The following is a 15,822-nucleotide window of genomic DNA, read 5'->3' on the forward strand; positions in this document are numbered from 1 at the left end:
CAGTTGCTGAATCCTTCTTCTTCATGGCTCTTGCAAAAGCATATTTACTGAATACATCAATAACACAAAGAATATATTTGTACCCATCATTATATTGACTATAAGTACTCATATCACTTAAATCGGCTTGCCAAAGTTCATTAAAGTTCGAGAGAATGTATTTATTTCTAGTAAATCGTCTATGAGTAGGTTTATGCAGCGTGTACGTATCTTGAGATTGTAACCATTTTTTCACTTCCTCTTTGTTCATTTGACCTTTCATTTCCTTTGATAAATTATTTAAACTGCTATAGCCAGCTGGATTAGAGACATCATAGTAGATTCTGTTAATGTCTAATAAGGAGTCCATCTTTCCCACTCTATTTTCTTTCCGGATCTCTTTTGCTCCCGTGTAGCAAGAGGTGTAGAAGTATTATTATCTTTATCTGTTGAGGCTCTCGTCTTCACAGATGTGGAGGGGGTAAAGGGTTCAATCAAAGGAGTACCTTTAATAAATGCTAAATTTGTAGGATTACCTATGCATGACCTAGGAACTTCGATATCTTTTAAAAGTAAAGCAAACACTTCCCATCCAATTGGCTTAGGACGTTTAAGACATCTAACGGTGTCGCTTACCAAATCAGTAATATTACTATTTTGAATGGTTTGGTTATTTATAACAACTTCACCAGTCTGTTTCCACCAAATTTTCGGTTTACTTGAAACAATGTAATCTAACAACGTTCGAGCTTTTCTTTCATAAGATTTAGGTAATATGTTTATAATTTTTGATGGACTGATTGGCATTAGTTCTTGATTTATTTCACCAGGTGGAGTATTAAACGATGACGGTGTGGCTGCTTCAGTTATATTATCTGTAACTGACTCATTATTTTCATTCTCCTCCTTTTTGTTCACTTTTGTTTTTATAATATCATTACTTTCGTTGATGACTTGATCTAGCCCCTCCATCACGATGGGTAGTCTAAACGGTTTTCGATCTGTTTCAATAAAATGTAGAAATCTTTGTAATGCTTGAGAATATAACGTCCACTTTTCGCGATCATTCATTTTACTTTTAAGGATCTTTTGCATCTCTCCATCTAGCCGAGATGAGGAATTTTCGGGTGGACTCTCATTCCGTTTCAGTCTTTCAATAAAATCTGATTCTACTAATAACATTTTTTTTGTGTTTTCCATTTTGTTTATGATAAAGAGTTCACTAAAGCACTTAAAACTGCACCTAAAATAATAGGTAGAAATGCGCCTCCTTTTTGAACTATAACAGTTTTTCTTATTTTATGTTTCCCTTTCGAAACTAATTTTCTTAAAATATCTTTATATTTTTTTAGTTTCGTCTTTTCTTTTTTTTCTAATGGAATTTTCCCATTTAGGACGTTATAAATACACTCACAAATAATGTTGATCTCTTCATCGTCACAAGATTTAAGTAACGCAGTACGATATTTGGGTTTAAGCAACTGCAATGCTTCAAGTAAATGTTTATATGTGTTTACTCTTGCATGCATCATGTAGAACTGACTAAAATATGCTGATTTTTATCATATTTAAACCCCTTTTTAGGTACATACACTGTGCAATGCCCATCGAACGGAAATATTTTTGTTTTGAAACGGCATATGTCATTTGTATTTTGTTTCAGGTCAATCATGAGGTAACCATGAGCCTCCTTTGTAGCATCTTTGTAGGCTTCGTCCACAAACTTTGAGTTTTCTGGGTAAACTTGTCGTGACAGGTAGCGTATTTGAGTTTTATCCCTGGGATTTTTAAAAAATACAATGTAGCTTGTATTCAATGAAATATCACGTTGACCTCGACCTTGATGAAATATGTTTTGTGTAATATAAAAAACACTTAAGTTTCTATGATGACTACCTTTCGTAAAAATGTCAACGATTCGTCCATCTGATTCTCTCATCAAATCATCTATAATAAGAAGTTTAGGTTTCTTCCCATCAAAAATTGAAAAATCTGGTATTCCTAGACTATAATTTACATTTTCCAGATTGTAGAGAGGTTGCATTTCATCATAACACCAAATAATTTCATCAAATTCAACATTACATATCTCTTTGGAGTTATTCAAAAAGTTTGTGACAAATTGAGTTTTACCACAGCCACTAGGACCTGCGACAATGGTGGTGAAAGGATGATAAAAGTGAATCATTATTAAATATCGTAATCTATGTGTATGTGTGTGTTTGTGGGTGAGTGTTGATATGTTAACGGATGGACTTTAAATGGTAATATTCAGAAAGAAGATTACTATTTAAACAACTCAGATATAGTAGAAAAAAACAAAAGGATTACGTAAAAAAATAAATTTATTATATATGATCACACTTTTAACATTAATTTTTTGTTTCTTATTTACAAAACTACCTTAAAAGATACAATAAAATAAAATTCATACATTTTTTTTTACATGTTTACAAGTAATATCTTAAAAATATACAATGTACAAACAATAATTTAGAATTCGAATGTTCTGTGTGATTAAATTACAACTTTGAAACTTTTTAATTATTGCGGTATTTTATAATGACCCCACGCAAGAGTGTCAGAAGAGTTTTCTAATAAGTATCGTTTTGTATCTTCATGCGATAATGATATTTTATTTATTTTTTGAGTGAATATTATATGTTTTATAGATTTAAATCTTAGCATTTGAGCGCGTTGCAAATTTTTATTAAATAAACACGTTTTGTAATTGTCAAGAGTAAATTTTTTTGTAACACATTTATTGACTCCTTTGGCTTTTGATAAAACACCGTATTTTTCAGTTTTCTCATCATTCTCGTCATATTTTTCAACATCTAAGGTATACATTTTAGATCTCAGACCTACGAATTCTTTTAAAATTCTACCATTATTTTCATCTTTGAAAAACCCTAATCGCTTTTTATTAATTAACGGCAAATCATATTTATTGTTAGGAGGATAGTCAGATGTATCAAAATATAAATTAAGGTCTGATTTTATATCTGCGTAATAATTTTCCGTGAAAATTTGATATACTAAGCTATCAGTATCTGTATAAAGAAGCTTAAGATTGTCTGGATATTTGGTTTTCATGTAGCTGTAGTGAAAGTCATACATCAAAGTTTTTGATATATCTAATACGCAAAATCCCAAATAAATCGGTTTATTATAAAATATTCTAGTTTTTTTCAACTGAACGGCCACTAAATTCTCAGAGAATATGGATAAACTATGGAACTCGGGTTTCGCTATCAAAGATTGAACCCCCTGCGTTTTTCCTCGATTTTCCCAGTTATTTAATAATTTGACATTTACACGTTTTGCAACATTTTCCATGGTCTTACCGAACACTGAATTATTCATTAGTTTAAAGAAATCTTTTTCAAAATCGGATGATGCCTGTGATCGCATGTGGGTGTTCAAATCTATGTAACTTTTTAACCACATAGACTGCTGAAATTTAAGAATGCGATGGATTTTACTCAATTTCAAACCATTTTTTAAACACTGTTTTAGATTTCTATAGTGAATGACATAATTCGTTTTTTTATTTAAATTAGGAATTAATTTTTTTTCTTTGGAATTACCCAAACAAACGTTTTCAGGACAGAATGGCAAATCTGAATGAGAGTCATGCAACTCGTTAGGGTATTCGAGATCAACTTCTAAAATTAAACCATGATCAGCGTCATCAGATATATTAAAGTCAGTATCTGTATTTACCCATTCAAATTTACCGGTAGGAAGACATTGAGACATAGCCCACCCGTAAAGGTTATTTGCATCAAAGTACATAAGAAATGACGATGGGATATTTTGATTATAATCTGACAAAAAAATATTATTAGCCTTCGCATATCTATTACTACATTGTGATATGCCACCTCGAATATTTTTCGCTATAAAAGCTATTTTATCGATATCAGTTAGGAGTTCTAGTTTTATTTTTGTAGTTCTTAACATTGCATCCCAACTTAATCCCGGAGCAGTATAATAATGAGCGGGGTCTAATCCATACGTCTTAAGACAAAGGTTTCTAAAATTTTCAAATATATCAGTTAGTAATAAAACATCAGTTTTTAAATATAAATCAGAATAATCACCCATATTTTTGCATTGAAAATGAGACCAAACATCTTTTGCGTGATCATAATCCTCCTCTGAGATGTGACTATCAGACAAGGAACTAAAGAAATCATCTTTAGAGGGAAGAGCTGTTAAGTTTAAAGAATCGTATGATGACATGTGTTCATAGGGATATACACCCTTTCGTAATAAGCGTTTAAAATCCTCCTCGCATGAAAAATTCAATTTTAATTCATGAAATTGTTCAGGCAACAAGTTTTTTGCCAATTTGTCAAGACCACTGGACATAAATTTAAGTGAATCAACAAATCTCAATTTAACTGTGCGATTATTTATTTGCAAATTCTTAGAAAATGAAATGTATTTCTCTTTGTTCTCTGGAATCAGTTCAATGTCGCCTTCCATCAAACCAAGCCCATGCACTATAAAATGACTATCATAGTTACACAAATTATGGAAAAATACAGGTACAAAATTAGGTGCCCTGTATTTTTCTGAACAAAATTTATGTGCCACTCCTTCATAAAGACCAGTATGGTAATTATAGGAAATGACTGAATCCTCGTTTAAATTTTTATCACAAATATAACATGTACTACTCTGAGAAATATGCACATTATTTGCATTAGATAAAGGCAATGGAGTTTTTACAAAAGTATTTCTCCTACAAATGGCCTTTAAGTCTTGTTCCATATACTTCATAAATTCCTGGGTGCAATTTTTGCCTTTATATGTTCTGTACACTGACAATTTATCATTATAAGAACATTTAATATAGTATCCAAAACTATATACCTCATGTTTTTGTATATTTGTTGTTGAGGATGTAGTAGGATTAATTTTACCTGTTTGAATCGGGTTTAGAAAGGCCTCGAAATCAGCATAAATAACAAAAGGTACCCTTAATTTACGTTCATAATTATCGAAAGTAAGTATATTGGAGGAAACGTTTTCATTGAACCAGTTTTTCTTTTTATCCTGTTCTGAAGGTAAATGTGTACAAACATGGAAACAATCGTTTCTTTGATGATTCATTAAATTGTCACGAGTTGTAAAGTTCGTCAAACAACCATCACAAATATGTGCGGCATGCTGTGTATTTGATAATTGTTTGGATACTAACCTAGATAAATTTTTGATATAGCAATAATGCCCCTTACTGTCTTTGGATATGTACAATAAGTTCAAGTGGGTAGCTTTTTTGCACTTTGTTAAGTGTAATGGGCCTACTACGTCATGTATTTTACTTTTCGAATTGTATTCAAGACCAAAAACGTTTATACTTATATCATTCATTTTTTCAAATTTCTGAATATCTCCAACTTTAAGTGGGAAAGTTAAATTTCCAAAATTTAATTTATTTTTATGCGCTATATACGATTTCGTAGTGTTTGATCGATGACTTGTAGGTGGATACAACCCTGACAATACAGCCCATCTAAAACATTCATGATCACTATTTTTTACATTAATAACTGCTTTTCTGTTCTGAATATCACGTGGTAATTCGATATAGGAAGAACCACGCAATGGATTAAATTTGTTTACATTGACATCTAGATAGTTAAATTTTACTAAACTCCATCCACTATCTTTTCTCTCAAAGTTAAATAATTTTGTTAATATATCTTTAACAACTGACTCGAAAATCTCATCTTTGTCGCTGCTAACATCAACTACATTGTTACATAATTGGAAATCAAATGTATTATTTACTTGTTTGCTCTCTTGAGTAAAATCCGCATTTAAAATAAAGTTTACTTTTAAAGCATGGTGATCAGTGAGGGAACGATCCAATAATGCAAAGATTTTATCTTTATTTCCTAGTAAAATAGATTCGGGAGTAAATGGTTGGTGAACATTTTCATTTAATAGTATTCTGTAAGTGGCCACCCTATTCTTAAAAGCATTTTCAATTAACTGAACATTAACCCATTCAATGTCAGCCCTTAAAACATTATTTTTGTGAACATTACTATTTAAATGATTTTTAAAATATCTTTTAGAGACAAACTTATTACACACAGAACATTCAATTTCATGATTATTATTTGTACTCACAATGACATCGGGAACTAGTTCGGATGATGTTGATGCGACAGGTTCAGCAGCTGCTGGACGGTTTTTCTTCAATAAGAATTCTTCAGTCTCCAAAACTGCAGCTGTCCTTTTTACTCCCCGTCCTATTTGAGAAGATCTATAACAATACAAAATAAACATAAATATCTTAATGTGAGATAAAATAAAAATAATTACTAAAATGGTTGGTTGTATATACTAACGTAAGTCTTTTCGACACTGCTGACAATAGGCCTGCATCATCAAAACTCCATCAATCACATCTGATGACTCAGTATTCCCCTTGGAATTTTTTATATGCCCATCACATGGTGTATAATACGGTATAATATCAGAATCTTCCAGTAACGTGTGAGGTAATTTGTTTGAAATGTACCACATTCTAATATTTCTATGAAAATATGATACAATAAATTCTTTACTCAATTCCTCAATCTTATCACGAGGTAAGGTGAGACCAATATGATAATAAGTAAACACCATTATGGAAAAGGATATCACAATACAAGCACGGCACCAAAACACTGAATGATATGAACTCGAGATACCCCGCTTATATAACCAGTCCTCTCCCACCCCACGTTTATCCTAACAATTAGTTCAGGTCACAACAAGTTAGGGACCCATCCTTTGTTAAACAGGTACCGGTTAAGAGTTATAAACATGTATGAACAGGAATATTTTTACTTACGCCTCTCGATGAAGTTGGCTCACAAGACGGGCAGCCTCGCATAGATCTTCATTTTCTTCTATTTCTTCACAGAGTCTGATAAGTTCAAGATCGTAGACATCACAGCTCAAAGAGTCCATTATGAAATGAGAAATCATACAGTGCTTTCTTTCATTTAAATAGTTGACTACACGTATAAGATTTCTAAGAGTGGGGACTGTAACCTTTACAAGTGAGAAGTTTAAATTAAAACTTGTTGTAATGTTATACAATAAAAATAATCTGTTACATGGAAAATGTACTTAAGGAGAGGTAAAAAATGAGAAATACGTTAACACAATCATTAAGCTACTACTATCATTAATAATTATAACTATCACTGTTTCTTATTATCTATAAAATATTTCACACTACTGTCCTTAGAAGCTAATTGCTTTGTTATGTTATAAATAATATTTCGCGTATTTTGTAGCTCCAAATCGTCTTCCAGCGCAAAATATTTCAATCTGAAGTCCGCATGCTTCCAGTGTTCCATGGGTGGGATGTTTTTAATTGTTTGCATATCATATATCTCGATTTTAATCAAATGTGATGCATATGCCCCGTCGTCTTGTCCGGATGATAAGTTTGCAACACCGTCTGGTGAACTTTTGCTCACATTCGAAGACCGTTTCACAATTTTGGGTTGCTTTTTAGGTCGTTCAAAGAAACTATCGATATTGTTTCCTGAACGTTTCTTTGCGATGGCTTGTTTAACTTTGAAACCAAGCGTACCCTCTTCATCGCTTGATTCGTCTTTATTATTATCCGGGTAGTAATAGTTCTTGAAAGTATTTTCAGTGAACTGAAACAATATAAAACAATAATTTACACACTGTCTACAATCTTTATAATTAAAACACAAAGAACACAAGTGAAAACAAAACAAAGTAAGTTACGGTAATAAAAGACATACTTACATCCATTGTTGGGTCTTTCTATAAACACTTAAACACTTCACTGTTGAATTAACACTATATTTCTATATACTGCAATAGATACAAGGAGCTCTGATACAGTGGACTGCCACGACGGTAATACTTACTCAAACTCATTTCTCTTCGGCTTTTATACTGTGTCACTATGACCAGGGTACAGTACCGTTAAAATCATGTCTCAACAAGTTCATCTAATACATACGCTCTCTTTACTAAAACCCAAATTCAAAAGCATAATAGGAAACAATAAATCCATTGTCGGTATAAAATATAATAGATGTCTACCAATAAAGCAATTATGCTGTTATAACAATGAATAGCAACGCACAAGAAATGTTGACGTATTAGACTAAATCATGTTGAAACCAGTTGACACGTCTCGTTCCTTTTTTTTAATCACACAAGGTAACATGTCTCAACAAGTTCATCTAAACAGACGTTCTCTTTACTCAAACCCAAATTATAAAAGAATAGGTATAGGAAACAATAAATCCATTGTCAGCATAAAATATAATAGACGTCTATTAATAAAGCAATTATGCTGTTATAACAATGAATAGCAACGCACAAGAAATGTTGATGTATTAGACTAAATCATGTTGAAACCAGTTGACATGTCTCGTTCTTTTTTTAAATCACACAAAGTAACATGTATCAACAAGTTCATCTAAACAGACGTTCTCTTTACTCAAACCCAAATTATAAAAGAATAGGTATAGGAAACAATAAATCCATTGTCAGTATAAAATATAATAGACGTCTATCAATAAAACAATTAAGCTATTATAACAATGAACACAAGTGCACAAGAAATGCCTCACACGCCTCGTTATTTTTTTAAATAATAGAAAGAAACAAGTAACTACGAGTTTACTTTATATCGGAAGACTAGGTGAAAGCAGGTTAGTTTGAAATGAGTTAGGTTGATTTTAGTTAGGTTTGGTCAAGTTAGGTTTAGGTTAGGTTTTCGAAGAATAAGTTAGGTTTGGTAAAAGGTTAAGGTTAGTTTAGGCTGCCAAAGGATTACTAGTGTAAATTCTACGTCAGAAGAAGGTTAGAACTGTATTCCTTATAAATCGAAATAGCTCCAAGAGGTAATAAGATAATGCGGGTTATTAGAGTACCTATGCATCACAAATAAGTACCTATCGCTAATACCTATTGCAAATAGCTGTCGCTAATACCTATTGCAAAATACCTATCACAAACACCTACAGTATACACACATAAAGAAGGCATGAATGGAGACGTCGGTGGGTTAAGGAAAGGGTCCAGGCAGGTAGTATCACAATAGCGCGCCCGAGTCGAGATCGAACAATAGAAAAGGGTCGATAAGCCTATTGTTACCGTGGTGAACAAGGTGTATTGTTTAATTAGCGTATTTCGTAAGTCCCTGAAGGAGGCGCCGGGCACTGCTGAGACCTAGCGCAATCAATTCAAATGGGGGGCTTTTTTTTTTTTTTTTTTTTTTTTTTTTTTTTTTTTTTTTTTTTTTTTTTTTTTTTTTTTTTTTTTTTTTTTTTTTTTTTTTTTTTTTTTTTTTTTTTTTTTTTTTTTAGGTTCAGCAGGGGCGGTGGCTCGGCCTTGGGGTCAGGATCGGGGACCACTGAGGCGGGGCCAGAATCGGGGAATACTTTCTACTCTTATATCTATGTTAGTTTATCCTAGTCCTATCCTAATAAAAAACTTACAAATTACTATTTACAGTCCTGGTACTTAGGAGCGTGCAGCGACACCCAATGTCTATAAAAAGGGTTATCTAGCCTCTCTCCTATTGCCGCTAAGAAGCTATTGGCGCTGCCTCGCACGCGACACATTTGAGAGGCTACTCGTTTGCGCATTATTGCATAAAAATCATCCATGCGTGCCTCAGCAAACATGCCGGATGCGCTACAAAAACGCGGCAACCCCAATAGCATTCTATACCCGTTATTGAATTGGACCCGCAAGGCACTGTAAGCTTTCTTGGTATAGTTAATCCATAGGCTGCTCGTATAGAACGACTGGCAATAAGCTCTAAAAAGTGTCTGTTTAACCTCAGCCGTACAACGAGCGAACCTACGGATTAACATGTTTGTTCTAACTGCCAGTGCCCTGCGTTCCCTCTCAATATCGGCATCATCGTTTAGGTCTTCTGTCACTACATGCCCCAAGTACTTAAAACTCGAGACCCTATTCAGAGGGGTGCCACAAAGAGTCACCGGTGGTGTAACTGACGGGCTCTTATGGAGTGACGAAAGCAAGTTTAATTTAATGTCGTCGGATGGTATCAAGTATGTGCGTCGTCCAAATAACAAAGACACGTTGTGCGATACCAGGTACCCACCCAGTCTAGCCTGGTGGCATTGGTGGCCCTAACGTCATTGGCTTGGCGATATTTTTCTCGCCATGGAGTCGGGCCTTCCGTACGAATTGATGGGATAATGGATCGATATGTATATGAAAATTTACTCTACACACAAATGATACCATATACAAAAGAAAATATGCCACTTCGCTGGGTTTTTCAGCATGATAACGACCTCAAACGCAAATCCGATCATGTAAAGGCTTCTTTAATGCAAAAAAATCTAGGTTTTTGAGTGGCCTAGTCAAGGTACTGATCTTAATGCTATAGAGCTTTTATAGAAAGCGTTGGATCGTCCAGTGTGAGGTGCAGAAATAATTCAAACAATGGGGTTTTTCCAAGGTCTTCAGTCAGAATGGGCGAACATACTATATGATCATATACAGAAGTTAGGGGACTCTATGCCGTCTCGATTTACTGCTGTGAGGAAAGCCAGAGGATATGCCATTAAATATTAATGAAATGTTGTTTTTTAACCGTCTTGCCAGTTCAGCAAAAGCATTTCATTAAAGTGTCAAAATACTTTTGATCTACCTGTAGCGCAAATTATCAGTTTTAATTCTAAGTCTGTTGTTTAGTTTTAGTAATCTAAGTGGAAACGTAACAAATGAAGGGTGAATAAAATATAATCGTAACGTAATGATTAAATATATACCCTATTCATAAACATATTGAAAGAAGTTCGTTTGTCAAAATACTTTTGATCGCTACTGTATAAGTACCTAAACCTAACCTACTTCCAGATGACCTAGAAGGATGAAATTTGGAATCCAGCTCGGTTATTGTGTGTAAGCGTAGGAAAAAATCTAAAAACAAAAAAAGTTAATAAATAGCGGGGGTCTCCATACAAATTTATTTTTTATTGTGACCGACATATAGCTGGATTCCAAATTTCATCCTTCTAGGTCATCTGGAAGTAGGTTAGGTTTAGATACTATTATAGTACTCGGTAATTATGTGTAAGCGTAGGAAAAAATCTAAAAATAAAAAAAGTTAAAAAATAGGGGGGGGGGGGGGTCCCTATAAAAAAAAACCTGTAATACGCGCTAAACAACCGGCCAACGGTGTGTCGTTGGCGGCGCGCGGCACCACATAATTAATACAAAGAACAGAAGTAAAAAACATGCAGCGGAAACACAAGAAAAAACATTAAATCTCAATACCTGCCTAGTTTTCTTTACAAAAAGTATTGATATCCCATCAAAAACATAAATGTAAAAAAGGAGAGCCAAGTTCAATACAAAAATTATGCTTGGCTGTTGGGTTCGCCTTAAGAAGAATGGAGATCTAAATGAGTGCCAAGTTCTATGCAAAATCCAAATATGTATTTATAGGAACAAAATAACATTATAAACAAGTATTAAACTCTATTTGTTTGCTTTATTGGATACCTATAACAATTGCTGTTATTTAAAAAAAATGTGAGATCTTAAAGTAGGTTAGATTTGGCTTGGCCAGTTTTTATCAGAATTACAAAATATATATGTTGAATAACTTTATAAAATGACTGATGTAATGAAAACTGGCGAAGTCAAATCTAACCTGCTTTAAGATCTCGCATTTTTTTTAAATAACAGCAATTGTTATAGGTATCCAATAAAGCAAACAAATAGAGTTTAATACTTGTTTATAATGTTATTTTGTTCCTATAAATACATATTTGGATTTTGCATAGAACTTGGCACTCATTTAGATCTCCATTCTTCTTAAGGCGAACCCAACAGCCAAGCATAATTTTTGTATTGAACTTGGCTCTCCTTTTTTACATTTATGTTTTTGATGGGATTAATATTAACGCCATCTACTCAACAGTAGGCCAAAAGTATGGTGCAATTTTTTCGAGTGATGGCGCCATAAACTTCAGCCTACTCTCGAGTAACTGGCGTTAATATTAATATTTACAATACAATACAATACAATACAAATGTTTATTTCTTAGAATATGGTAGTACAATGATGGTCAAATTACAATAAGTGCGTCATATTCTGCCCCTATCGGCGTAGAAATATTACAGTGAAATTGCTATACCTATGTGATTATTAATGCTAACATGCATATATTATATATATTATAGTATTTACATGTCCATTTTTTATAAATCTTATAATAAATTTAACAAGTTAACACGTATCAGGGAAAGAATAAGGATTCAAGTCAAATGGCGTTTTAACAGTTTTAATCTTCTGTCGAAAGATGGCAGTAAAATGTGGCTATATAATTTACGATGACAGTAACTCTCTATATGCTCTATTCTCTTTGCGCTGGGTTTCCATTGCGTTTAACCCCTTGACCGCGAAACACGTCCACAGGGTATTAACCTTCGTGCATTCCGCGATAAGGTTTACGATGGTGCTTTGTATATAATAGGCTTGGCGTCCAAAGGGTTAAGCATACTTAATAGTTTTTTTAATGCAATTAACACATGTACCTAAACGAGCAATTCTTGTATACAATATTAATTATTTTGGGGATTTCGGAAACGGCTCTAACGATCTCGATGATATTTGCTATAAGTATGGCAGTTTTCGGGGGCGAAAAATCGATCTAGCTATTCTAACAAGGTCTTATCCTCTGGGAAAACGCGCATTTATGAGCTATTATATGTTTTCCGAGCAAAGCTCGATCTCCCAGATATTGCCCTTTATTGACATTCTTCTCATGATATTGATCTATATACACTGTGGCCAAAACCAAGCCCGAAATCACGAAAAAAAAATTACCTTCAAATAGAAAATGGACCAGCCAAAATGTATAAACAGCCAAATTTTTTTTTCGTGTTTACTTACTTATTTTTTGGCCACCCTGTATATATTTGTATGGGATTCACAACATTTAAATGTATGTAATGTTGTACCGTAAGAAGGTACGGAACCCTACATAATGCGTTGTTCTTTGCACTTGACTAACCAGTTGGACAAACCAGTGCTAATTTCATGTAAGTACGTAGTATGTACTTACTTCATTTTACGCGCATTCTCAAGGTTTTTATTATCTCTCTTATTAATTAAGGAAAAATGTTACATTTATCAGGAAGGAAGCAATTATGTTATATTCAGAGTTCCGTAATGTAAATATTATGTCAGTTTTCATTTATGTTTAAAAAGCGTAGTGAAATATTTCATTCAATTCACACTTTATCAGTAAAGTATTAACATCTCGCAAGCAAAAATGTTCATCGGAAATTGATGAGTATTAATTTAATTTAAAATATTTATGAAATTTCTAAACTTCTTTCAAAGTAACTATGTATTTATCAAACACAAATGTAAAGTACCTAAAACAAATTGACACAAAAAAAATAAAACAACGGAATAAACACAAATGAATAAAAACAAACTAATTTCAAGGCCACGAAATGAAATAAAATTTCAAGGACATTTTCAATTTGACAGTCCTTAAAAATAACGCTTAACCCTTGCTAGGTAATCGAGAACAAGAGTAGTCACGGTCAAGGTGGCCACTGACGAGCCTTCCAACAGTCCAAATAGCGTGGCTGCAATCCGAAATCGGTCCGTGAATGTCAAAAACGTACATGCCGCTCTGGGAAGCAGCTACATATTTGCGGCGTTTGGTGTCGAAACTTTGGGGCCGTGGGGGCCAAGTGCGCGTCGACTGTACAAAGACTTGTCGGCGCGCTTAATAGAGGCTTCTGGTGACCAGAGGGCTGGCCACTATTTCGCCCAGCGTATTAGCATCGCTATACAGCGGGGGAATACGGCCAGCCTTCTGGGCACCTTGCCCGTTGACGGCGACCTGGGGCAAATTTTTTATCTATAGTTTTGTAAGTTTTATTGTTTGTTTATTCCTTTCTTTGTTTTTATCAATAAATAAACTAAAACGTACAATGTTTAATATTAGGATGCCGTCCATTTGGATGAATCCATTGTAACAGCATCCATTTGGAAGGCTCGTCAGTGGCCTGCTTTAGATATTAGGTATATGGATGAACACCCTACAAATCATCTTTTGATTTTTTTACCTTATACGGATTGGATTAAATCGTGTATGTTTTTAACTAGTCCGTTAAAGGGTTAATACCGTTTCTGTCTTGGCGGGCTAGACTTAATTGCCTAAGCTGTAATTACTCATAATTCTAGGAAGCATGGTATTTCCACTTATCTTATGGCAACCATGCGGCATAATACCACAAAGGACTATACGAATGTCGTTAGCCTAGGTCGTACTCGTATTTAATAAAAAAAATAAAACCGTGCAAGTGCGAGTCGGACTCGCGCACGAAGGGTTCCGTACCATAATGCAAAAAAAGACAAAAAGAAACGGTCACCCATCCAAGTACTGACCCCGCCCAACGTTGCTTAACTTCGGTCATAAATCACGTTTGTTGTATGGGAGCCCCACTTAAACCTTTATTTTATTCTGTTTTTAGTATTTGTTCTTATAGCGGCAACAGAAATACATCATCTGTGAAAATTTCAACTGCCTAGCTTAGCTATCACGGTTCGTGAGATAGGTACAGCCTGGTGACAGACGGACGGACGGACGGACAGCAGAATCTTAGTAATAGGGTCCCGTTTTACCCTTTGGGTACGGAACCCTAAAAAAATACTGGCTATTGCCCGTATCTGTATCTGAGTGGACCTCGGCAATGTCCTTGGCGTGCGTCGGATGGATCTAACGCGTATAAAGCTGGCATTTGTTTGTAATACGGTACTTAAGATAAAATAAAATAAGCACTAACCCGTATCATCCTCATGAGATCTGCCTACCAAGCAGCGCGTCGACCAAGCAGTATCTGCCGCCCGACTCCAATAGAAATGCGTCATGTGGATCCAATGCGTATTAAATTTAACGCTGGCATTCGGTTGTTACTTTACTTATACAACAGTACTTAGAGTAATATCAAGTAAGCACTAACCCGTATCATCCTCATGAGATCTGATTTTCCTCCAGAATGTAGATCTGCATCGACCAAGCAGTAAGTCCCGCCCGGCTCCAATAGTGGATCCAACGCGTATACTCGTAAAGCTGGCATTCGGTTACAATACAGTACTTAAGATAAAATAATTGTAAGCACTAACCCGTATCATCCTCATAAGATCTGCCAACCAAGCAGCGCGTCGACCAAGCAGTATGTGCCGCCCGACTCCAATAGGCATGCGTCGAATGGATCCAACGCGTATAATGCTGGCATTCGGTTGTTACTACAAAACTACTTGAATATGTACGTGTTACTTTACTTAATACAAGGTAATATAAAGTAAGCACTAACCCGTATCATCCTCATGAGATCTGATTTCCCATCAGCATGTAGATCAGCGTCGACCAAGCAGTAAGTCCCGTCCGGCTCCAGTAGGCATGCGTCGAATGGATCCAACGCGTATAATGCTGGCATTCGGTTGTTACTAAAACACTACTTTATACGTGTTACTTTACTTAATACAAGGTAATATAAAGTAAGCACTAACCCGTATCATCCTCATGAGATCTGATTTCCCATCAGCATGTAGATCAGCGTCGACCAAGCAGTAAGTCCCACCCGGCTCCAATAGGCATGTGTCGAATGCATCCAACGCGTATAATGCTGGCATTCAGTTGTTATTACAACACTACTTTATACGTGTTACTTTACTTAATACAAGGTAATATAAATAAAGTAAGCACTAACCCGTATCATCCTCATGAGATCTGATTTCCCATCAGCATGGAGATCAGCATCGAC

General features: G+C 34.6%; 2 protein-coding genes across 2 annotated transcripts in view; both read right to left on the bottom strand.

Annotated features, from left to right (window-relative positions):
* The window catches only part of LOC134671694 (nose resistant to fluoxetine protein 6-like), a 47,855-nt gene extending 32,358 nt beyond the window's left edge, over positions 1–15,497 (bottom strand). The window contains exon 1 of the mRNA XM_063529523.1: positions 15,373–15,497. Coding sequence (XP_063385593.1) covers positions 15,373–15,495 — 123 coding nt within the window. The 5' untranslated portion in view covers positions 15,496–15,497. The remainder of the gene's footprint in view (positions 1–15,372) is intronic.
* On the bottom strand, positions 2,470–9,078 carry LOC134671688 (uncharacterized). Its single transcript, XM_063529506.1, has 2 exons — positions 6,839–9,078; positions 2,470–6,265 (listed from the first exon to the last, which is right to left on the bottom strand). Exons 1-2 carry the CDS (start codon positions 6,973–6,975, stop codon positions 2,524–2,526), a joined length of 3,879 nt encoding a protein of 1,292 aa, XP_063385576.1. The 5' UTR covers positions 6,976–9,078; the 3' UTR covers positions 2,470–2,523.
* Positions 15,498–15,822: the final 325 nt, after the last annotated feature.

Source organism: Cydia fagiglandana, chromosome 16 (genome assembly GCF_963556715.1).
Source record: "Cydia fagiglandana chromosome 16, ilCydFagi1.1, whole genome shotgun sequence".
Taxonomy (NCBI): domain Eukaryota; kingdom Metazoa; phylum Arthropoda; class Insecta; order Lepidoptera; family Tortricidae; genus Cydia; species Cydia fagiglandana.